Source organism: Felis catus, chromosome C1, assembly GCF_018350175.1.
Source record: "Felis catus isolate Fca126 chromosome C1, F.catus_Fca126_mat1.0, whole genome shotgun sequence".
Classification (NCBI taxonomy): Eukaryota; Metazoa; Chordata; class Mammalia; order Carnivora; family Felidae; genus Felis; species Felis catus.
The window spans coordinates 192,512,684-192,538,311 of NC_058375.1; the positions used below are offsets into that span (position 1 = coordinate 192,512,684).

At 44.6% G+C, this 25,628-nt stretch overlaps 1 protein-coding gene across 2 annotated transcripts in view; it reads right to left on the reverse strand.

Moving 5' to 3' along the window:
- Positions 1-5,248: 5,248 nt before the first annotated feature.
- KLF7 (Kruppel like factor 7) overlaps positions 5,249-25,628 on the reverse strand; it is a 92,389-nt gene continuing 72,009 nt past the window's right edge. For both annotated transcript variants that reach the window (XM_006935507.5, XM_003991071.6), the window contains exons 3-4: positions 18,765-18,888; positions 5,249-11,608 (exon numbers count right to left, since the gene is read on the reverse strand). In XM_006935507.5, the coding sequence (XP_006935569.1) occupies positions 11,557-11,608; positions 18,765-18,888 (176 nt within the window). In that variant the 3' untranslated portion in view covers positions 5,249-11,556. The remainder of the gene's footprint in view (positions 11,609-18,764; positions 18,889-25,628) is intronic.

Here is a 25,628-nt window from a genome sequence, read left to right on the forward strand (position 1 = left end):
ACCGAAATCAATTGCTATGTGGGGGTCAAATATGTCACATAAATCAAAACCCACCTATGTTGTAATGGACAGGACGGTGAGCTAAGAGAGAAAATTGCCATTGGGCATTTTACAATCCTGACTCTCTAAGATTCATTTTATTGTTATTACTTTATGACTGCTTATGTGTCTTGAGAAACGTTCAAACAGGTATGCGTGTAGCTGACAAATCTTCTACAACGCACATATCCAGGCAGCCCTCCTGCCTGGAGATCGGTGTTGAGCAAACGAAGATGCGTTCGAATCCTCTGGGTCGTCCCGCAGATTTCTAACTGTGCCTAGGGAAACCAGGAGAACAACTCAAAGCATTGTCTTAGTGGCATCTTTTTAAGTTATGCTGAAAAGCGCACACACCCTCCCACAGGGAAATAGGGATGCTATAACGAGACAGAAGAGGAAGAAAAGGCACCTGGGAAGATGAGGCCAGCTCACTGGGACAATACCAGAGAAGGGGGCCCAATGTGGGCTTTGGGGCGAGTTCCTCACAGTGATTTTCTGAAGACACCAGGAGGCAGAGAGCAGGGAGGGAGAAAAGAGGAAAAGAGAATAAATGGGACCACAAGTGGGAAAAAAAAAAATCAAGATTGGGAACAGAAAGGTGTTAAGAGTCCCCAGGGCCAAAGAGAAGATTCAAATTATAGTCGTTCATTAATATTGTCATTGCACACTATATGCATTAGGGTGGGATTAGCCATTTCCAAGCAGGGATGGAAAATGATTTTTGTGACAAATTCGACACTGAATCCATTCAGGTAAGGTTTCAAGTGACAAGTCTTTCTGTTTTCGTTTCCGTGAGTCCTCCAGAGCATGTAAATAAGATCAGGGTGTTTATTTCTTACAGCCTGGGTTCTTTGACTGGCAATCCCATGATCCTGGGTCATGTGCTTCTGAGAACAGTCTGCGAACTTAACCCCCCAGTGATGCTGCCGGAAATATATCCTCTTGCTTTGGTTTTGATATTATTTAGAATCCTTCGGTGATGACCCTTTAAATATTCCCCCAAACACTCAAGCACATTCCCATTTTTACGGAGGGAACCTGACCTTCCTCTCATAAGACCAGGACCCAGGAAGTTGTTGCTTCAAGGAACAGAACCCAGCCTGGCAACTGAGGGTCTGTCATTGCCATTATTATCTAACTAGAAGCCACCCATTTGCTGGTAGCTGTTTCCTGTGATAAGCTCCGCAGGCCAGCTTCCTGGAAACTCTTATTTTGATCATGTAGCAGACTTTGCCAGCAACAAAATATTGTTTAAGTCCCTTTATGAACTCGTTTGACTCTCCCGTGGTTCTGTAGTGATGGGCAAAGAAGTGCCTGCCTGAGTGCTAACCTCTCTCTATCTCCCGAGTCCCAAAGTTAGCCACCTGTATCTGTGATTTTTTTTTTCTATCCATGATCCCCATATCTCCCATCCACCTTGCACTTGAAGCCTTTCCTTTGAAAGGATAGAATAAACTTGAGCACAGTAAGGTACACATGATGGATAAGGCATAAAGAGTCACCTCTTTCTGCCTAGCTGTAGTTTAAATACAGGAAAGCCACTAGGCAAAAAATAAATATTTAGGAGTAGACTATCAAGTGCCTGGAAACTGGTTGGAAAATTATTTGGAGGGTCACATTGTGTATATGTGTACACGTACAGATGGTGGTCTGGGAATTTCAGAAAACATGCCGCGGAGGTGAGCACATTTTTTTGCAGTTGTATCTTACAGCATATACATTTATTTCTAGGCATTGACTATTGACGGGGGACACAAGGAAAAGGTGATTTCCTGGATTCAGTCAATGCCTAATGTCCAGGGCACCATTTCCAGGATAATGGCATGACCTGGCCATGAGCCCATCCACTGAGAGCGCTTCTCCCTGAGGGAAGATGGGTGTTCCAAGGATGGGAAAACAAGGCAGAGAATGCATGCACACTTCACTCACGGTCACATTATCTGCTTCCTCCTAAGAGACCTCTGGGTCCTTAAGTAACTTCCCAGTCATCAAATCAGTCTTTATTAAATTTTCACATGCACTTAGTTTTAGATTCAATTTGAAATGTGCTCCAAGGAGCATCATATGGACTAAATAATTAGCTAAAGAGAAATGGAACAGAATAGATCTCAGACTATGGCACAGAACAGTGTCTCTAAAAAAATACATATTAAGGAAATAATAGCGCAAGGATATCGCAAGAATCTTGAAGTTCATACGCAAGTGACTAAATCTGGAGAAACACTGCCGATCTTAGTTGAGCATTACTGCATGTCAACAACCCTGGGTTGACTCCTGTTCTGCAAAAGGATGTGCCGTATCGCCGTGGGCAAGCTGCAACCTCTCTGAGCCACAGTTTACTCAAGTACAACGGTGGCCTTGAAAGAGATCTCCAACTTCCCTTTCAATTCTAGCGTGTGATGACTTACTCATATTCAAAAGTACCTTTTGTAATGAATCGGGGAGGAAATGGAAATAAAGTCAGCGTTGTCAGCGGTGATGCCGTGGCTAAGCCACACACACAAGCATCAAGTTAGCTCCTGGATTATCCAGAAGCAGTACATTCTAGAGTTACCTCTTTCTGGCTAATTGTCCACTGGATTGAGAATCAGGGGACGTAGGAGCCAGCTCTGTCACTTACTCTGCCCCCTGGGCCTTCACAATTCACTTGCCCTCTTTGAGCCCCGGGTTCTCTATTTGTGAGGGCAAGGGGTCATGGCAGTGAATGATACCTATTCCATTACCATGCAGTCTTGCTGGACAGCTTAAATGCAGCACTTGAGGAGAAAATTCTATACAGACATACGTCTTGTTCTACCACCCTTTTGTACCTGTCTCTTTCTGTTACTTTTAAACAGTTTGGTGGTATGTATAACTATATTATAAGACAGAATTTCTTAAAAAGAAATAGGTCAAGTTCAAGCAGGCAAAATATTGATTGTCTTTGATAGCGCAGATAAAACGTTTAATGTTGGAGAAGGAATCATGAATTGGCTCCTCACGGATAACCCTGCAAACCGTCATGTAGCTGTCACCTCGAAATCTTGTTTCAGTTAAAAGTTTTAACCATCTCCTCTTTTAAGCCTCTACTCGTAAGCGGAAGACGAGCTACATTATTTGATAATTGACTAAATTATTTATCAATTGCACTGAGCTCTGCTTTTTATGAGGCTCCTTTCCATTAGCGCAGAGTACCCCGCTGGGTAGGCAACCTCAGATTACAACTGTCACGAGGCTTATGCACTTCTCTCCCCTAGGAGAGCCAGGTTACGCTTTCAGACGACAGCCTGTTGAGTTACAATCATCCTTATTTTTGCACTCGCTAGTTACCAAGCTTGCTTCTCCAGTCTGCTAGTGGACGAGGAGAGAAATATTGCTGGAAGCTGACACAAAGACGGCGTAATAGGGAGGACACAGCAGAGAAGGGAGAGTCACCCAGTATAAAGTCAGGAGTCATTTCGGGTGAGCTCAGGAATCCCAAAGTCTGGAGTCCTCCCTGAACTTGTATTATATTGCAAAAATGGATGCTCAAAAAGGTTGTAAAGTGGGTAATGTATTTTTAGCCACATTTTAAGCAAAAGTTAAGTCTCTAAATGTGGAAGCTTCAGTTGTCTAGAATATCCCCTTATGTAAACCATCTCGTCTCCTTATGTGAAACGATCAGACTTACTACCCGCTCCCCCTTTCAGCACAATGCTGGTCGTCCCCCACCTAAAATATCCAATTCGATCTCTTTCTTATCAGTCAGCTTCTTGGTACAGAAAAATAACCTTTGTTCCAAGTCATACTGCAAAGCTATCTTACCCTTCCTCCCGCAAAGAAACATCTAGGCAAATGACTTTGGTTATGAGAATTAAATCACTCATCTGGTTACAGAGCTACTGAAGGACCGGGAACCAGGAGACAGGTCCGTGGTCTCTGGGCCAGGGATTCCCAGCCCCCCCACCCCGCCAGATCTCGAGGTTTCTCCCCAGTCAACATTGGGTTGCCCTGTTGCCCAGCTCATTTGTCTGCTCCGGAGATGTGGCCGCTGATACAATTTTCAAGACCCTTTTCTGGCCCCCGCAGCAACTCCTTTTCCGGGTAGCCTAAATTTTATCAGGGTGAGGACACAATCACTCGGCTTCCCTTCCCAACCCACCGCCATCATCCTTTCTCCTGCTCTCCTCTTCAGAGACTGGAACATGTCTGTGCCAATGGACTAAGTTCGGTCACCGCACCACAGTTTTTCGCTTTTTCCTCTGTGCAAATTTGAAGAGTTTCTTGCTGGATTCATTTGACGAGGCACTGAGGTTACTCACCGCTCTAGCCGGTTCCAAATCCAAAGCGTGAAAAGAAAGCTTGAGTAGTGACACGTCCCCCGTAAGTGAGAAAGGTGCTTACTGTCGGTTCCAGTTAACGGTACCACTTCTCTGGGGGAAACGCCCTGCAGGGGATGCTGGGATAACAACACGGGTTCGATTCCCTACCTTCCTCCTCACTCGGTTGTTCTTTCCTGGAGGTCGGGCGTGGGAGACAAGATTTTAGTGAGTGTTCTTTTCAGCTCTGAAGAATTTCCCGAGGCCTTTCACCCCACCCACCCCCCCTTTCCTCCATGTTTGAGGCTGCTTATATTTGCATCTCCCTCCCCGCCCTATGTCTGGCCACCTGAAGGTCTCCACCTCTGGTTAGCCACCTCTTCCCCACTTTGTTCCCAACTCTCTCCTGGGCGTCGACTCCCCCCAACCCTCACCTCAGTTATTCCCTCCGACCTCTGCCTCTTTTCCCTCCTCCACAAACTGCTTCCGGGTAGCCTTTCCAAATAGGCTCCTATTTCACGCTGCCCCAGAATAAACTCTCGCCTTCTCTCACCAAACAAACTGCTTTCAATAAGCCTCTCCTACCCCACCCCCCCAAACAAATAACATCCCGTAACCCACCTCGTTCTGAGATATTGCTTTTCATAACCTCCAACCGTTTGTTCCCCTCCTCTCAGAGAAAGTTTTCAGAGTTCCTTCTTATTGGGCACTGAGCTACCTCGGTGAAACCATAAAACACACACACACACACACACACACACACACACGACCAACAGCCTCCCAAACAAAGACAAATGACCTAATATAATCTCGCCTTCCCTTTCTCTCTCTGAGAAAGAAAACTCTCGTGAGGTGTATAAGGGCCCATTTGGGTCCCTTTGAGGATTTCCTTCTTCCCGACGAAATGAGCTAAGGAGAACTACAGTAAGGCATTCCAAGGCCAAACACATTCTACTGTTTATTACACATATTACATTCTTAAATAAAAATGCGTCACATAACATTTTTTGCATAGATATCTTACAATATACCAATTTAAAAAAGAATTATGAAACAGACCAGTAACAAAAATAAATTTTTTCTTCATTAATAATTTTGTAACATTAACATACCACCATCATATAATACAAATAATAGTTTTAAATCTTAAGACTTTTGTACAGCAAAAAAACTTGACAAAGTAATATATTTATATATATATATAAAAAGCTTAAAAAAAATAAAATGTCAAAAAAAGGCATAACCGAGGGCTATAAGACTGGGTACTTCTGTGATATATTATAAATACCAGAGAAGGCCTGAGAGAATGTGACCTGGGGGGAGGCGGGGGAGGGGAGGGGGCTGGGAGTAGGTCTCTCCTAACACACTTGTTAGACACATCTGGCAAAAAGAAAATGTATAGTGCAAAAATAAATTTCTTCAAGCAACTGTTAAGAGGATAATAGAGATTTGAAAGAAAAGTGGTGGTGGTCGGGAAGTTGTGTGCTGGGTATGGGGACAGGGTGATGAGAGAAGGAGTTTGGGGCGATTCATGGAAAGGAAGGGCAGGCTGCAAAAACATTCAACATTTATTTTTGCCTCTGTGTTAGCAAGGAGATCTTGGCCATAATAGGTGTATTTTTCCTCCCTGGAATGAAGCAGAAGTGAAAGATAAGGAAATTAAATCAGGTCTGGGTTTAGATAGGAAATGCATGCTGGAAAAAAAAAGAAGAAGAAAGAAAGAAAGAAAGAAAGAAAGAAAGAAAGAAAGAAAGAAAGAAAGAAAAAAGAAAAGGAAAGGAAAGAAAACGGTTGAGAACCAGCCAATGAGCCCCAAAGCCTTTCGGAACCTGGATTTGCAGAAATCATTCTGCCTCCGGTCCCAAGGCCTAGGATTAAAATGTCCCCTCTCCCCACCCGCCGCCCCTCCCCTCCACGTGGAGCTCCCAGTGTGGTTTCAATATACTGGCATTATAAGCATCCGTCCCCCCCAAAAGATATTAGGCACTGGTGGCTACTCCTCTTAAACGTCAGTAGCCTGTTTTCCTTCTGCGAAGGTACAATAGGTACATCTGCACGCCTGTCTAGGCGTGGGCACACATACCACCCTCATTATTCTGACGTGGGGTCCGTTTTATGGCAGTAGACAGAAGCTGGAGTCAAAGCAGTTTACGATTCCAAAGCTTACAGTTGAAAAAAATTGTATAAACAGTCCCCAACAAAGAACGTATCACCCTTCCCTCATGACCGCTGAGAGGGAGCCCTGTTTGAAAAGAGTATCTGGTTGGGGATATTAGTGAAGTGACCGCCTAGGATTTCGCTCTCCATTTTTGATACCTGTTTCCCGAGGACTTAAAAACGTAAATGCAAAACACCTGAAGAATACAGTACTCTATTGGAAGGGCGCACAGAAGAAAAGTGAATTGCAGCTTTATTTTTCCCCCCTTTTCCGGGATCTATTTATCAGGAACCAACAGAGGGGGGGTTAAGAGTGTTAAAAGCAAGAGAAAACCCTGAAGCCTCAGGCCATTAGTCAGGGGATCTCATGTTTACAAGCAGTTTTTGTTTCCTTGGACGCATTTTTGTTATTCCGTCTCAAGTATTCCCGAAGATCCTCACTGAGGAAAGGAGGCCGTCAAAGAGGCATTGGTGTATGCTCAGGCCAGCCCCTCTAGTTTCCAAACTGAGAGATCACCATGTTTACCGAAATTTAACCCAAACTCAGAATTCGAATTCTCTCCTCCAGCCCCTACCCTCCCACGACCCCCCCCCCCAACACTTGGCAGGTGGCCACTTCCGGAAGATGCCAGAGAAAGCTTCCACATGTACATTTCAAACAGGCTCTGCTTGACGAATGTTCACTTTGGCAAAGATCTGGGTGCAAAATTATGGCCAGAAACGCTGGCCCTCATGAGATCTTTTAAAAAGAAACGACAAACCTGATTTTTGCAGTTAAATGCGTCGCATCTCTCTGACTTTCCCTACCTTCTTCCTTCTCCTAAAACCAACTTGTGCAAAAGAGAAGACAAAAGTACTCTGCACCGTAGTTTATATTTTATGAAGCGACTTCCATGGCGGAAATCATTTTGAACCAATGAAACTGATCACTAGAGGTGGTTGTTCTTGCCATTTGAGTTCATTCCTTTTGACTTTGCCATACAATTCAGGCATGGGGGCTATGGGCGGAATGTTCTGAATGCACTAGGTGAGCTGCCCTGAAAGTCCCATTTATTTCCCCTTTTGATGCAAATAGACATGGCTAATCTGGAAGCTTATCCCAAAGGAAAGTCCTTAAAAAAATCTTCTCTGGCTTCTGGATTCAAAGAAGATTTTTTTTTTTTTAAAGATAGGAATCAGTTCTGCTAATCATGCGTGAGGTTGGCTGTCTTTTTACCCTGTTATAATCAGGCAATCGAAGATGTAAAAAGGGCACAAGAGGTGCAGGAAGGGAGGAGATGGGGTGTCTGAAGGGCTTTGCAAGGGAAAGCACATAGAGAGGAGGAGGAAATGGCCAGCATGAGTTCATTTTGGGGTTTCCGATATTTTTATAAAATGCAGCTTTGTCATGGAATCTGAACATTTCTTTTTCTGGACATAGGACTCATCACCACCAGGCTTTAGGCTGGGCCAATTAACTGGTAGTGGGGCAGGAGGCCAGTAGCTAGGAGAAGCATGATCATTTCACGTTTCCACATCTTTGACTCACAGCCATGTGGCAGGAAGATTCAGAAGCAATGGTCAATGGCTTAGAAACACTCTTCCTCTGAACATCAAGCTCTGAACCCTGGATAAAATGTGCTCGAGAGGACAACCGCAGGAAACACCATGCCAGGTCTTTCCTTCCAAATTTGGGATCCCCGGGAATGTCAGGAGGTAACGATTTAAATGAGAAAGCGGTTTAATGTGTTTTAAATGTCCATTAAAGCACGGTTTTAAATAACCTGTCCTCTTGGGGGGCAAAGCATCATCAGATGGTTATTTCCTGGAAAGCCTGCTCCCGCTCACAGGCTCTTACCAACCATCTCTGCCATTGCAGAGACGATGGACATTTTATCACGACTCCGTTTCCAAAATGATGGGGTGTTACCCTCGCTTTTGTGGCTAGGTCACCGATCACAGGTGTCAACCAGGCTAGAGAAGAACAGTTTCAAAGCCATACACTTAGCACCCACCGAACTGCAGGCCAATTCTCACAGCCCACAAAGGACTCTGAAGCAAGTAAGCCTCACCATCGTGGCTCAGCGCGCCCTGCTCCGACCAAGGTCAGGAGCAGATTACAAAGGACCTCACTGATACAAAAGAGAGAGGAATTACTGAACATTTCAGACACTGATGAGGACCAAAAGGGCCTTTGTTCCGCCACATTCAAATGAGAACTTTTCAAGACCACAGATGACAACAGGGAGCAAACAAGCAATGATTACTCTTTTGCGTTCTTTTTTTTTTAAACTTTCTTTTTAATAGAGCCTTGCATTGGTCAGTTCAAAAATTAAATTCAGTATTATAAACCCTTAATAATAGCATTTCGAGAGGCAAGAGCAGCTCCAGCAGGGGAGAGAACATTTGTAAATCGTGGCAGCCACGGCTAATGCCATCACTGGTCTGTGCGTGCATTCATGCTGGAGGCTGCTATAGAAAGGGAAATCAACGAACCAACAAAATCTGGGGTGTCTAAAGTTTCATCTAGTGCACTGACTGGAGGCGCTACAGTTTAATACAGCTGAGGTTTAAGGGTCCCCCACACATCCTTCATCCAGAAAGGATGCACCACACATTCAAATAGAATCCCATGATACGCCCTGATGGACTGGCCACAAAATGCACTCAAATGCAGTAGAGAACTAGAAGATTGTCAGCAAGCAGTGCTCCAGAAAATGTTTCTAAGTCATGTCTAGTTTTAAATCTTTGGAATAAAACTGATTTTTTTTTTTTAAATACCCTCCAACTAACATATACAGAATTGCCTCCGGCAAATGGGCAGATTTTATTTTGTGTGCGTGTGTGTGTGTGTTTTAGGGTGGTTTTTCTTTTTCTTTTCTTTGTTGTTGTTGTTGTTGTTGTTGTTGGTTTTTGTTGTTGTTGCTGTTGTTGCTGTTGTTTTGTTTTTGGTCTACATCGAAAAAAAAAAAACGAAAAAGAGAAAGAAAACTTTAAGGGCCAGACCTCAGAACGCCCAAGTGTCCAACCGGCAGTTATAGCATTTGTGATACGGAGGCTCCTTTACCCTTAGACGAATAGTTTCAACATCTCAGTGAAATCAAAGGTTGCAGAAAGCTGAGAAACCAAATGCCAAGGATCTCGAAGGTTGCTGTCAGAAATGTATTTGTGTTGCTTAGATTATTATTTCCTTTTAAAGACTTCAGTGTTGCATCCCAAATAGATATGGGGCGGCATTTTAACAGTCAATGAGTCAAACAGTCAAAGGAGGGCAGAAGGGGAGCCAGCTGGTATGAGGGAGCATCAACCATGTGCGGACCAAACGCCATTTTGTTTTTTTTTTTTAGACGTGTCTTGAAGGGATGGTCCCAGAATATACAAAATATACAATCTGTCCTAATAACCACCCCGCTTGCTTGCATAGGCCATTTAATGGTCCTAAAGGCAGTCTTTGGAGTTGAGGCCAGGGCCAGCTAGCTAAGAATGCGGGTAGATAGAGACCGATATTGGATGTGTGTGGGCTGAAAATGAGGAATGTATGCCCCCTTGGAGTCAGCTTGCAGGGTACGTGTGAGGCCTCTGTTGATCCTGGGTGCTCTAGGTCACGAGTCATGGGGGGGTCTAGCCAAAAAGAATTAGAAATATGTCTCTCCTTTCAGACAGACCATGAGAGAAACTTCTCGACCCTTTCCTTAAATGTCCACCCTTCGTTCCCACAATGGCATTTCGAATTGTGTGTTTTAACAAGTGGGGGAATATGAGCTCAGTGGGTATGAGAGAGGAAGATAGGATGATGTTTTCTGAAGCCACTAGACTCGGGAGGCATCCTCAGTTCTCCCCACTCCTGGAAAGAGTGATATTTTTGGCTTTTTGTCAGGTCAGAACCCAGAGTTAGGTTAAATATGCAGCTGCCCTTTGAGACTAGCGACATCTATGCTGAAAGTGGTTCTAAGGTGGCAATGACACACAGCACGGGCTTGGTCACTATGAGCTGAGGTCATGATGCCTCAAGGGGGATGAGAGAACTGTGATGTCCCATCTGATTGGCTGCTTCGAGAGCTGGACATCCAGGTGCCGAGAGAGTCCTGGAGAGGTTTAGTCCATGGAGAAAAGATAAAACATTTAAGCTTCCAAATAAGCTTTTTCAAGTTTTCGTTAGCAAAAACAGAGAGATTAAAAAGAAAAAATCTAGCACTGGCAATAAGGTGAGGCTCAAGGGATATACTGTGATTTATCATCAAGGACTTTATTCTCTTGGCCACTTTGCAGTCATGCTAGAAGTTTCCAGAATCCCTAGTGCATATGGTGTGCAAGAGTCAAAAAGTAAGAAAAGAAAACTCCTCCCTTGAGAGTGAAGTCTAGAGAAATGCAGGCCAGAAAGGTGTAAGGTGTTATTCCAGAGTCTGCCGCCGCTAAGGCCGTTGGTATTGACTCGAAAGATCTCAATAGTACTAAGAAGAACCAAAACCGATCAACAGTTCTGTGAGGAAGTCGGACGCACGGAATAGTAGGACTTTTCACACACAAAGGACAAATAAACCAAGAGTTAATTTTGGCTACCAAACTGCAATTTGGTTTTCTAGGTCATTTTCCCCCAACTATTTAAAAAGAAACATCAGTGCTACACATATGCAACTTTAAGACGTTGTATTCTCCTATCAAGTTGCACTGAGAAGCAAGTTAAATAAGCCCCTCTTACTGCCGTCCACCTGCAGAGACGTCACATCCATTTTCTTTGATTTCCATTGGCAACAGCGGGAAATAATTCCAATAGTGCTGAAGTAAGCAGCCAGTCTGCCTTGCTGAGTTCACCTGGTTTCCTTCTTCTTCGTCTTCCACCATCTGGCAAGGGCAAGGCATAAAGAATAGACGTATATATTTTAAATATAGCTGAGTGCATGACAGTGCGTGTGTGTGGGTCTATGTGAGTGCGTGTCTGTGTGTGTGTGTGTGTGTGTGTGTGTGTGCGTGTGTACACAGAGGTTTATACGTGAGAACTTTCTTCTGCGAGGCAATGGCTCCCCGCCTGAAGTCCAGCCCCCTGCCTCACGGCATTTCCTTTAGACAACGGCCGACGCCATGGCAACTCTGGCCTTTAGGGTTTTTAGATATGTCTCTTCATATGGAGGGCAAGATGGTCAGACCTGGAAAAACACCTAGGAAATATAAACAACAATAAGGATATAAGAGGGGTCCAGGTAACAAACCCAACTTCCAGCACCCCTTAGAAAACGATTAGCCCTACCTTAAAGGGACGCGGTACATACGTATCGAGACATAAGGCAGTGTGTAGGGAAGGTGAGCTCGAGGTCAGACTGCGTGGGTTCAAATCCCAGCTCTTCTACTCTTTGTGTGAGTGACTCTGAGCATGTTAACCTCTCTGGGCCTTAATTCTTCCTCAGTAAAATGGCGATAATTATAGTACTTACCTCACAGGTTGGTTTGGGGGATTAAATGAGATGATCTATGTAAAGTGCTTAGAATATTAACCGGCACATAGGAAGATGTCAATGAATGTTAACTATTATCATAGTTGTCATTATTCAAGAAGAAACTAACGAGAAAGTGCTTCGGAAACATGGGACATGCCCGTATGTTGCCCGTAGTACGGCAGAAAGTGATTAGCTTGTGTCATTGAATGGTGGAACTCTAACAGTTCACCGCCCAGATTTTAGTCTTGAGCTTTACAGCAAAAGCACAGAAATGCTGCCTGTGATAACCTACGGGTCTGTACAGACACTCTATTACATAGTAAGTCAAGAACAAGAACGGAGAAGTGAGCTCACATTTATTGAGAATGAGAAAACACGCAGGCATGCTCTTGGTATTTCCCCAGTATTATCCAGTAACATTCTCAGCAACCTTCCATGGTAAGTGTTCACACCTCTTGTGTGTGTGTGTGTGTGTGTGTGGTAAGGAAACTGAGGCAAGGGTCCTGTAGCTAGCAAGCGGCAGACTTGGGATTAGAACCTAGGTAGATCGGCAAGCCCACTCTTTCAAATGCCCACTCTTTCGAATGCCCGGTTTCTTGTTGCCTGAGGTCCACCACTGAGTGCCCTCCTCAGGCTCAGATCCGGCACCGTGGTCATCTTCACTCCTCCCCCTTTCCTCTGGTCCCAGCAACTTTATCTTCTCTTGGCTAGCCACGCTTCTGCACTCCCAGGAGTACGGGGCTGACCCTCCTCCTAAGGCTAAAGCTACAGCCACAGTGGGCCGACAGTCACGTGACCCATGAAGAGTCATGAGAGCCAGTCCTGGAACGCTTGCTGAAACAATTGGAAGACAGAAGCTCTTTTCCCACTCGGGCTGCTGAGCTACTAAGATTGAAGCTGGAGCTGCTGGTGTCCATTTGGCCACGTGGGAAACAGCCTGCTTAAGAATGAAGTCAACGGGGAAAAATGGGCAGGAGAAGAGAAAGAGAGAGAAAGAGTCCTGATGACCACATCTGAGACCCTGGATCCAGCCAAACCTAAAGACCAATCTAACTTTTGTCTTCTTAGTCAGTTGAGCTACAAAATCCCCTTAGAAGCTAACACCAGTCTGAGTCAGGTTTCTGTATCATACACCTAACAGAGTGGGCATTTCCATATGCCTGCAGCCTACAATCAATCTAAGGTTCTGGCTAGAATCTCAGTACAGTCAGCACCCAAGACAGCAATCATTCTGAGTTCTGAGTGTGTGCTCTCCCTCTGGATTCTTCTCTTGAAAGTGGCCACTCTCTTACCTGTGAGAATATTCCCAGGCTCTCCTGAGGCCCAAAACATGCTCACAGCCCAACATTCTTGTTAGGATGTTAGCAAGCTGCCCTGATCAGGTTAGCAAGATTTCCTGTTTGGGGCAGGATTTCCCAGTGTTTGTTCATTCTTCGAACAAACAAACAAACAAACAAACAAACAAACAAACAAAAAACCCACCCTACCTCCTGTGTTGAGTGAACCCACTCTACCCACTCTGTGTTGATTTCTTAAATAGGTACACATGCAGGATATAACCCCAAGGAAATGAAGCAAAACAGAACAAAGGCCAAAATGGAAAACATGTAAAAATGGGAAAAGTGCAGTAGAAAATAATCGAATCCAATAATGTATTGAATAATAATAATTCTAATTCTAATCACACCCACTTATTTCAAGCCCTAATTTAATACGAGCGAGATAGTTGGATAATCCCTTAGAGTGCTATCTAAAGGGGATTTAACTTACTATAAAATAGGGATAAATATTCTTTAAAAGTAAGTGCTTGATGTTCCTGGTATACAGATTAGCAATACAGCCTACAGGGAATTCAGCAGTTAACTTCCATGACTTTGTCTTATCCTGAGGGCATACTCAGTGTTGACCACTGCCTGCCTGTTCTCTTTCTTCCCTCCCTCCCTCCCTCCCTCCCGTCCTCCCTTCTTCCCTCCCTCCTTCCTTCCTTCTTTCATCCCAACAGCTTAGGGAAAGAGGATCTAAGTTGGGAAGTTCTTTATGTAGGCATTTTTTAAAAAGTTAACATCCTCAATAAGGACTCTATAAAGAAGACACCGTTCTTATGTCCTCCACCAGCTGAGACAGTCATCAGAAGGAGGCAAAGCCAAAATTTGAACCCAAGTAGTGTGACTCCAGAGCCCGTGCTCTAGCCACACCTGCTGTTTAGACTGAGAAGAAGGGAAAGCTGAGGTGTCAATTTGAGGAGTTTGTAGCAAGAAGAGTAATGGGTTTGCCCCCCCACCAAATGTCTACACTGAATCCCTAGAAACTGTAAACATGGTGGGTTATGTGGCAAAGGGGAATTGAGATTGTGGATGGAATTAATTTGCTGATCAGCTGATTCTAAAATAGGGAGATTATTCCGGATTATCTGGGTAGGGCCAATGCCATCCCGGATATCTTCAAAAATGCAAGAGGGAATTGAAAGAGAAGACAAGAGAGATGGCAGCGGACAAGAACTCAACGGCTTGGATGAGGAGGGGACGAGTGAGTAGGGAAGAAATATGGGCCACCCCCAGAAGCTGGAAAAGATGAGGAGATGAAGTCTCCCCAGAGCTTCTAGCAAAAAAATGCAGCCCTGCTGACAGCTTGGTTGTAGCCAGGTGTCACCTTCTAACCCACGGAAGGTTACCCGTAAGAGGGTGCCTATGAGAAAATGCACTTATAAAGTTAAATAAAGATGATACTAAATTTGTGGCAATTGGCAATGGCAGCAACTGGAAAATGAATCCAGAAGCGCATGCGGTCAGGCCTGAGTGGTGAGCACCTGTGAGAAAGCAGGAAAGCAGGCACCAGGAAAACGCTGGCTGTCTGAAAGAGCAACACGGGGATTGGAGATGGTGGCGGTAAAAGACAGGTCTTGGCCTGTGGACGGAACCTCTTTCCTTTCTATATCCTGAGAACCTGAGAGAAAATGGTGATCTTGATACGGAGCTTCATCTGAAGAAACCCCTCGGTGATGCACACGTTCCGATTTTTATTCTGCCTTTACCCACTGCCTACCACTATGTGCTGGGCATCCAGCGATACATGCGCAAGCATCTATCTTTACGCTTCGAGATCTTTCAGGGAAAAAGAAAAGTGAAAAAACAAACCAAGTCTTTCACGTGATATGAAATGTAACTGCCCTCTTGCTGAATCGAACCAGCCTCATTATTCGTGCAAATTCTTGTAAGTGTATGGTGCTTAGAATTCAGACGAGGTCCCTCGCCATTGGGGTTGTATTTAAATTCAATATACCAGCAAGATACTTAGTCGTGATTAATTTATATTTATTAATTTATACTTACGGAGAGCCACATAGGAATAGAAAAAGGTAATGCATAAACTCGCCATCTAGAAATGCAGAATCAAATGATTCTAAGGGTAATATACCCCCAGAGGGTATTTATGACTATACAGCAGTCAGATGACCTTAAATAAGAAGGTCCTTAATGATTGAAATTTGTTCATTACAGAGGATTAGTCAAACCACTATTGTCATTTTGCCTGCTTATGAAAAAGGCACAGTAAAGTCATGAGGGCATGAAGTCAACGGCAACCCTCTAAGGCACCAAAGGGGCTAGAGATGGGTTGGTATTTGTTACCACCTATAAGTGGGCTGACACAAAGATCACAATGTTTCCTCTCCACTGCCCAGGATCTCGAAGGTACTGTCCTGATAGCAGTCTCCCTGAGTTATAACTATGCTGAGTTGGCAGAACAATGGCCTATATATCACGGCTCATGGAAACAGAGCCCTGTTTACCAGCACCAGCGGCCTCATGCCGAATGGGCTGAGACACAAGACTCATCCCTCTAGCAAGTGGTCACTCCACGGGCTATCCTGTTCAGTCTGATGGCAAGGAAGTGGCAGAGGCTCACGGCTTTCTCCCCCAACCCACACCTAAAGCCAGAGGTCACAAAACCCAAAGTCTTCAGGGGCTGGGCAGAGAAAGTGAACAGGTGCAATGGGACAAGGTCCGACTATCTGATTGTACTTGTGATAAGGCATGGCTATGAAGCCATCCTGCTCTTCTCTAAGAGGAGACAACGGAGCAAGCGAGGATGCATGGCAACTGGTGGCCTGGCTTCACACTGGGAGACATGCGGTGTGGTGGGAACGGTGAGAGAGTAGTGAGCACGTGGCCACCACGAATGCGTGGTGACGACTGTTTAGCTCCAGAGAATTCTGGCCACACGGGAATGCGAGCCCAGCGTGACCGGATCTTCTGATTTTTCCGGACAAAGCCAGAGATGCAGACATTTTTGTGGCATCTGGTAATCTTAAATGCAAGCAAAGCAAATACACAAAGAAAAACTCATTTATTTTTTCAACTTCCCCAATCGGCAAAATAAAAGTCTAAATTAGACTTGGTACACGCTTTGCAGACAGGAAGCCCCATCCCAAGCTTAGCCTATGGAGTGGTCTGCTTTCTCAAATTACAAGAAGCAAGAGGGAGGTTTCTTACACTTATCCACGCTGTGGTACCAGCGGGACTCACAGTCCTGCTAAGGGCTACAGATGCCCTCTTTTCTGAAGGTAAAAGTCCTTTAGGAATGCCTGCTCCCCAGTCATACCAGGCTTGCCTTTCATCTGCTTTGGGACCACTCCAATCCCCCAATGCCACCTCCCAGACCTGCTCTATTCTTAGCACAATCGCCACCATTGAAACATAAGGTGCTGCCTGTCGTGAGACACTACATGAGAATCCAACCCCTTATTCCGGACATTGTTGAGAATGCACTGTTGGCCAATGCCACGGGACTTTGACCCAGACCTCTCCCAAATCGCAATCTCCCCCAAATACTGTGTCACAGAACTTGTACCATCTGCCCAGTGAATTTCTAGCTCCAGAAAGCAGATATTTTGGAGAAGAAAATAAAGCAAAAGACTAACCAAATTACCCATCTCTGACATCTCCTTCACTGAAATACCCAGTGGGCTTGAAGTTATCTCTCCATAGAAATCATACAAACGGTCAGAGTTAGTCCTAGCATGTCGACTGCTGGACAGTTGTACATTTCTTAAGAAGTCAGTTGATCTGAAGAGAGGAATACTAACTCTGGCCGTTTCCCAATAAGAATTGTTCATCCATTTCTAAGGATGCATGCAGTCCACAGTGCACAATCTGAGCCACGGCCACACCACTCTTCAGGGATGGGCGTCTTTTGTGTATGCCTGCTACCACCACACTTGGACAGCTCACAGAGGATTCATCTTCATCCCAGTTGATATAATCCTCTCCCTCAGAGAACTGTGGGCAAAGAGCCACACGCTATGCAGCTTCTTTATTAGCAGCCAGGACTAGAGAGAAATGAACTTGAGATGGCAGTTGAGGGAAGATGTCAAGTGAGAAACATTGCTGAAGTATAATCTGTAGAAAAGCAGCCGATGCACATAAATTCAGGAGGCCTTGGCGGTAAGGGATAGAAATTAAAAATCAGGTTCTGTTCTCGGGGAGCAGAAGAGAACTCCAAGGGAATGAAGGACAATAGCTTCGTAAAGTGGACTTCCTCGGCCGGCCCTGGGGTGGGAGGTTATCTCTGGGCTCCAGGAGGCATGGGGGCTTTATTTAGTGCTTAAAGAATGAAGATAAGAGGAAAATAGCCTCTTCAGGAAGAAGGAAAAAAAGGAGGAAAAACATGAATGCTCCTTTACAAGCATCTTAAAGGAGCACCAAGCCAACCGGCCACCCATGAGACCTGGCTACTACTGCTCTGCTCTCCAAACACACGCGCGCGCATGTGCGCGCGCGCGCGCGCGCGCACACACACACACACACACACACACACACACACACACACACGACTCCAGAGGAAGGCCTGGTGCGGGGAGGTGCCAGCACAGGCGCGGGGAGGCAGGATGTGAAAGCGATCGCATTTCCTCCCACGGAGAGCCAGGCCTCTACGGACATCCTGCGGGCTGGGGAACCCTGAGGCTTTCAGGGCTTTTATCGTATTAGGAGCATTTTTCTCATCATAACTGAGACCTTTAGTATTGCATTAAAAAGATGGTTAATTTTCTTAAGCTTCCTTTTAAACACAGAAATAGGATTAGAAGGATAACATGCTCAGATGCAAGCCCATTATTTGATTATGTCTAAACCTAATCCTGCCTTCACCTTGGCCTGCAGAGTCTCCATTTTGGGGTTTATTGGTTGATAATGCCAAGGCTGTCAGATACTATTACTTGTGAAGTATCTGTTGCTACGTGCTCTTTCTTCCACTATCAAACGCTGAAGGTTTGAAACTGAATTATAGGATAAGTTCTCAAAGCCTCACCATCTTTTAGACTTTAGTCCCTATTTTCAAAGGAGAATGAGTGATTCAGGCCCCCAAAGAATGGGGACTCTTTCCAGTAAATTCATTTCTACTAACGCTTCAGAGGAGAGCCTTATGAGTAGCCTTCCTTCCGTTCAGCAGGCTTTCTATTCTTTCATGTTATTAAGCGTGAGGAAAACTGGTATTGATGCTAATAAAAAGATCAGAAGGAGCAGCTACAGGTGACCACTCTCTAGCTTATTACTTTTCATATTACAGTAAAATCATCTGCCACATCATCTCCTTGAGGGTAGGAACTGTGTCTCATTGCCATTCAGTGACGAACATGATTCCTGGCCCAAAGCTGGCATTCGCTAATTACCCATGTTACCGGACCACGAGTCCATAGCATCTCTTGATTTTACCCTGAAAGGCACCCTCATCTCCTCGGTTTTCTCAGTGGCCAAGTAAAAGGCATTCCCAGGCCTGAGTCTCTGGGGCAGAGGCTTGGGATAACCCCAGAAGCATAGGGGCAGTCCACCCCCAACCCGCCTCACCTTCTCCCCTCCCCATCCCGGAAGCTTCCTCGTTTCTTTACCTGTCGCAGTGGTTGCATTTAAAGGGCTTTGCACCTGTGTGTTTCCTGTAGTGCCTCGTGAGCTCATCGCTTCGTGCAAAACGCCATTCACACCCTTCCCATGAGCACTTATAAGGCTTCTCACCTGCAAGAAGAGACGGAACGACCATGGTCAACAACGGGAACAAAATGGCCACATACCTGATAAGTTCTGCTCTCTGGCCACCGTCTTGAGGAAGGACCGTAGAAATCATTCTCGAAAGACTACGTTGCCTAATACGCTGTGTCACATTTTCTTTAGTCTCCTGGTGTGGTGTTGTTGCTGTTGCTGTTGTTGTTTTTAACCTTCAAAAGTGGTCTCGCAGGATCCTCTAATCTGGAGCTGTCATTTCAGTTCACAGAGTCAGAGCATTTCCTTCAACTGGTGAGGGATCAATTTTTATTTATTTTCTATTCCCTGGAGCACTCTGACCCCCACTGTCCAAGCAGAAAGGAAATGCGCTATTTTCGTCCGAACCGCAAATGCTTCTAATTCTATTTTTCTCCAGTACCTACAGTAATTTACCATTTCAGCCTTTTTAGCTTTCTCCCTCCTCTTCCCTCCCACCACAAACTGGAGCCAGGGACCTGACTGACAAGGCAAACAGCTCAGGTCTCCCAGAACCACTGTGCCTTCCAGTAAATGGGAGTGGATGGACAGTCAGGAGAAAGGGCTACAGTTTGAGAGTAAAACAGAAATCCCTTGACGATTCCTGCCATTTATGTAAAATACGGTCACAAAGTCCTATTTAAGAAGGCCATAACTTAATGGTTCCAGAGCTTTCATAGTAGAGAGAGATACAGAGTATTACAAAATATTTTTAAAGCCAATTTGTAGAGCAAGGTTTTAGCCACAGTGAAGCTGCTTATAAGTACGAAATTCGAGCTCTTGTGCTCAAGTGACCTTTTCGCACAGTAAATACAGATGGAGGGATATGCAAGAGAAAGACACGATTTTTCCCTAGACCTTTTCTTTTAACCCATCAACGTCTGTCACCAAACATGGCAAATATTTACCCTTCCAACTGTATGGTGGGCTGGTTCTGATTACGAAGAAAAATAATCTTGGGGCACCTGGATGGCTCAGTCGGTGAAGCGTCTGACTTCGGCTGAGGTCATGATCTCACGGTCCGTGGGTTCGAGCCCTGCATCGGGTTCTGTGCTGACAGCTCAGAGCCTGGAGCCTGCTTTGGATTCTGTGTCTCCCTCTCCCTCTCCCTCTCCCTCTCTCTCTCTCTCTCTCTCTGCCCCTCCCCTGCTCATGCTCTCTCTCTCTCTCTCAAAAATAAATAAAACATTAAAGAAGAAGAAGAAGAAGAAGAAGAAATAATCTTTACAACACGATGAAATCATGAGAGTTACCGAGCCCTCATAACTGACAGGTAGGTTAGCACAGTGGTCATGAGCTCTGAGGTCAACCTTCCAGGGTTCAGCTTTCAATGCTGCCCCTAACTGTCTAACTTGGGGCAAGTTAAGAAACTTGCCTGCGCCTCTGTCTTTCTAGAGATAATAACAGCACGGACCTCAAAGTGTTTGAAGAGCATAACTTAATACACATATGTATTATATGTTAATTAGAACAGCGCCCAGCACACTCGATGTTGACGTCACTGGTAAATATTACAAATTGCCAAACCCACAACTTCAGGATACACACACAGGTGCCCAAGTAGTCCTATGGCTGCTCCATTATATCTCTATTTTTAACAGCTAGACCTTCACTAGGCAGCGCTTAAGGAGACATTGCCCAGGTACTATACTTGACCCACTTTCTTCTTTCACCTTTCTCCTTCCCTTTATACCGGACTACAAAGTGTTCACGATTCTTTATTTGTATCACCTAGAATTGAACCAAACATGATTGAAAATTTTATTTCATTAAATCGATGCCCCAGTGAGCCACTGCTCTATAAGACCCATAGAGAAGAGGAATGAGAAACACAGGCATTTCTTTTAAAGGGAACCAAGAGGACATGAAGGAGGGCTAGAAGCACAGGAGGAAACCCATTCGGTTTTGGAAACCAGAAAAAAAAAAAAAAAGAATCACTGAGCAGTGTTAAAAGTTCACCTTCTGAATCCTTAAAGCCGAAATTTCAGAAAATTGCACTGCTGAAGAGAAGGTAGCAGAATGGGGCTATCAAGTCAACTTTGGGGTTAACACACCTGGAAGCTGAATTAATTACAGACCCTATGCCTCAGTGTCCTTCTCTGTCAAATGGGGCTGAGCTTCCCATGTTTGTTGTGAGGTTTAAATATGTTGTCAAATATAAGACACATATCCTGAAGCCTGACACGAGGTAAGTATTCAATCAATTTCAACTTCTCTTCCTCCCACGTTTACCTGTGTTCTCAGAAGCTGTCTAACGGCTGTCACCCAAAACTTTCAGAGCTCAGGCTCCAGACAGCTGAGCCTGGAATCACTCTGGGCAACCTAAATATTGGAAAGTAGTGTGTATTTCAGTTCTAAATATTTTCTCCGTATATCGATGGAAAATTCACCAGAAAAGTGGCGTGTTCTCTAGATCTACTCTGAACGAGTGAAATGCTGAAGGGGAAATTGGAGACCTTAGTTGGGGAGAGGTGCGCCCTCTTTGAGAGGTGTGTTGGCATCATTCACTTAATGTGATTGATTACCAACCAGGCTCTGTTACTTCAAGGAAATCTGGCACAAACAAACAAACAGAACGAGGCACCAAAGGTGTTAGAGATTCACAATGCCCTCCACCCACCCCCAAGGCCCTCAAATACAAGTAAAATTGGGGTTTCCTGGCACCCAGGGGAAACAAACACACCCCAAATGCAACAAGGCATCTGGAAATCCCATGACATTCTACAGCACCAAGCAGAGACTTCCAGTCCCCAAAATCAATCCCGCAATCGAACTGACCCATCCATCATAAGCAACCACATTTTGAAGGACACAGGAAGGACAGAGAGAAAATGGAGGTTCAAATGGATGTCTTTGGGTATTTTTTTTTAAATTATTATTTCAAACTGTTTTGGTTTTCCTCTTGGTGAATTTTTAAAAATAGTTTGGTTTCCTTTTATTTTGACAAATGATATGAAGGATCTATTCACTTCCTAGAAAATAATGTCGACTTTTAATTAATTCTGGCACAAACCAACTATCCTATCCAGTAGCTTTTCAGTGTCCCTTTTGCCCGTGTTCAGACAGAAACTGCAGATAGCTTGACTTGGCTTTGAATTGTATCACCTAACACAGTTTCCTGCTTGCACCCAGAACAAGTCCCTTTGTGCCCTGATAGTTTACCCAAGTTATATTATTGTGTCTCATCAAGCTATTTTTCCAGCGTCTGATTCATTTACCTACAAGCTGCCATTTCTGCAAATGCTCAATAATGCGAAATTTAAAAATAACCAAGAAAGAACTCCACCAAGTGAAGGAGCAGTGCCTGATACAGGGCAGAGTTCAGAAATCAGAGGAGCAAAAAAACGTTTAAAGAATCGGGAATAAGACTTCTTTATTTAGGGCTCAGAAATAGCGGGGTTAGGCTGGCCTCATTTCTGGGTTCCATATCGGCTTCTGTAAACCAATGTCTACTTGAAAGACAGCCGTGAAAACCCTCTGTCAGTACTTTGCATGGTCAAGATTACACCTCCCTGGACACCAGCACCCACTGCTTGATCTCGGGGTTGGGGCGGCGGGGCAGGGAGCAAACCATCTATATAATCCACGATGCATTAGTTTTCATCCGAACAGCCTACCTAAAGATTTCTGTGCATTTCATAAAAAGCTTGGCTTTCTTTCTTTGTAAAAGAACAGCTTTCTTTCTAAAAGACAGGCAGAAAGGAAGAGAAAGGGGCCAGAGGGAAGGAGGAAAGGAGAAAGAAAGTAAGGAGGGAAGGAAAAAAGAAGAAAGGGTCGTTCAGTTGTAACTGGAGCAGACCTCATGCAAAATCAGCTTATCTCCTTCATCCTGCCCTCTCTTTCACTCTCTTTCTCCCCCTGCTCCACTCCAGGTACTAGTTCGGGGCAGAAAGCAGAAAATGGCATGCCCTTGCCAACGCTATCTGGTATGGCACCTGCACTAATGCCCACCACTCAGCTCACTGCAACTCAATAGCGATCACAAATGTTCGGGAGGGGTCTCTATGAGACAGGAAGATGGAGAGAGGCTTAAAACACGAGGACCGGGGCGCCTGGGTGGCGCAGTCAGTTAAGCGTCTGACTTCAGCCAGGTCACGATCTCGCGGTCCGTGAGTTCGAGCCCCGCGTCAGGCTCTGGGCTGATGGCTCGGAGCCTGGAGCCTGTTTCCGATTCTGTGTCTCCCTCTCTCTCTGCCCCTCCCCCGTTCATGCTCTGTCTCTCTCTGTCCCAAAAATAAATAAACGTTGAAAAAAAAAAAAAAACACGAGGACCCAGGTCTGGAAGGAGTATGTGGATGAAGGCGGCCTACAAACCGGATGGACGAGGGAGCGTGCCAGGGCCTGCACAGCTCACAGGGCCACAAGTGAGGACTCGGTCAGAACCCCCTGAATTGCAGGGGGAATATCAAGATCTACTTTTCCTATCTGGAAATTAGCCCCAGGAGACGTGCTTCCCTCAGAGGTGATAGTAGGTCTAATCAGGTGTAAATGGATTTATAGCCACACAAGGGCTCTTAAGGAGAGCTAAGGATGCTTGAGAAACAGGACTTGACATTTAGCAAGGTTGAATCATGGCAAGAATTCATGCTCTCCCACAGAATGGCCTCTGAGATGGAATGTGGGCTAAACCAGTATGGCTTTTTTTTTTTCTTTTAGTTTCTTACAGAGTAACTCTCTCTACATCACGATCATCAAATGTGATTGGTCCAATGCACGTAAATACTTTTGAACATGCATCTCCGATATAAGTAGGTTTATTCATGAATTATATAAGTTTACTGATGTCCTAATACATTAGGATATTATAAAATATGCATTCACTATAGAAACTAAAAAGAATGAGAGTAAATTAAATATAAATGGGAGGTATGCATTTTTCTTCCTGTGCTCAAAAAGACTATGTTGCACACCCTACTTTAGAGACCAGTGCCCCATAGAATAAATGGAAGCAGCTTGGCTCCCAGCCCATTGGTCCTGGTGCTTCCATACTCGGTCTCTGCAGTCCAGTCTCCCTACAACACTCAGACAAACCCTTTGAAAACATAAATCAGAGCAGGTGGGTTGTTTATAGGGGATTTTGGTCTTTATATTGCCATAAATTGGTTTCTCTGACATCCCCTGGATTTTACTTTGTGCACTTGAAAACATTCTATGAAACCTTCTACAGATTTCACCAGACTGCCAAAGAAGTTCCTGACCCAAACAAGGTTAAGAAGAAATTAAAGTATAAATGCTGCACTGGCTTCCTGTCATTCTCAGAATCCAAGTCAAAAGCCTGTGCAGCCCTGCCGTATAGACTCCACGTGATCTGGCCCCTTTTTAATCTCATCTCCTACCCCCATCTCAGGGCCTTTGCACTTACTAAACGCTCTGCCTGGAATACATGCTCCCTCATGCCATACAGGTCCCTGCTCCAATGTCTCCTCCTCAGAGAGACCTACCCTCATCGTCCTCCATAAAACAACAGGTTCTGTCACCTTCTCCACTCAATCGCTTTGAAATTAGATTGCATATTGTTTGTGTGTTTTACTGCCTGCTTCCCCTACTAGAACGTAAGTTTTGGGCGGGCACCTGTTTCGTTCACTGTGATACCAACAGCACTAAGGCAGGGCCTGGCTCAATCCTGTAGAATACAGTGAATATTCGAATACGACATCCTGATCTACAACAAAGAACCGAGTGCACCCAGAGGAGCAGGGCAGCCCGTGTGATTTCAGTTCCTGTCTTTCTATACATTGAACTGGCCTAAGAGTAGAAGATGTTTGTTTGCTGGCTAATCCTCTACTCCAGGGACTAAAGTATGGAGCTACAATGGATTAAGTATTCCTTCACCATCAAAGGTCACTCTTCTTCTCTATCTGCCTGAGCCTAAAGAAAGGCCTATCCTGAAAATCTCCCTGTAATATTCAGCTCACACCTGGGACCACAGTCTCCTGGGCAACATCCCCCCTGGGAAGCCAAGTGCGTCATTTTATGGAACTCATTTGTAAAGGTTCTCACTGAATATGTGTTTGGGAGAGCATAAGTGATATGTCAAATGTATTGCGCCATAAATTTGCCTTTAAGATATAGATTGTAGAATAAAATATGAACATGTCAGAATCTTGCATACCAGGTTAAAAGTCCCTTGAAAATAAACATCGTTAATGCAAATTTTCTGCATTCATTTCCTGATCGGCAAATTTTCAAGTCCCTAATCCAATTCCTAGAGAGACTAAGACCTTGACACGCCCAGATTTCTGTTAAAACTAATTCTATCTACCGCTTTTTACTTTTTAAAAAGTGTTACTAGATTTCTGTTATCTGGGCATGTCAAGGTCCTAGGCTCCTTAGAATTTGGATTAGCAACTTGAAATTTTGCAGATCGGGAAATGAAAAAGTAAAATGGAAAGGAGGAAGAATACTTCGTAATGGGTTTGTATTGCCACTGAGTACATGAAGAGGAAATCAGCAAAGACCCATCAACTGCTTTCACATCACACTCGGCGGCACCAGAGAATTTAAGCCACCTGGGGAATAAAGACACCGAGAGGGAAAATGTCACTAAGCTTTCTTAACACTGGAAAAAGAGTAAGCAGTAAACATCACTCCCCAGCTTGGCAATCCCTTCTCTGGGTATATGAGCAGCAAGTAGAAAAACCCTATTATTAACTCGGCTTTGGAAAACTGGTTCAGAGTTCCTCTTAGATTCCAGCTGGATCTTCAATATTTTCTTTTTCCAAGGAATTTTAGTCAGG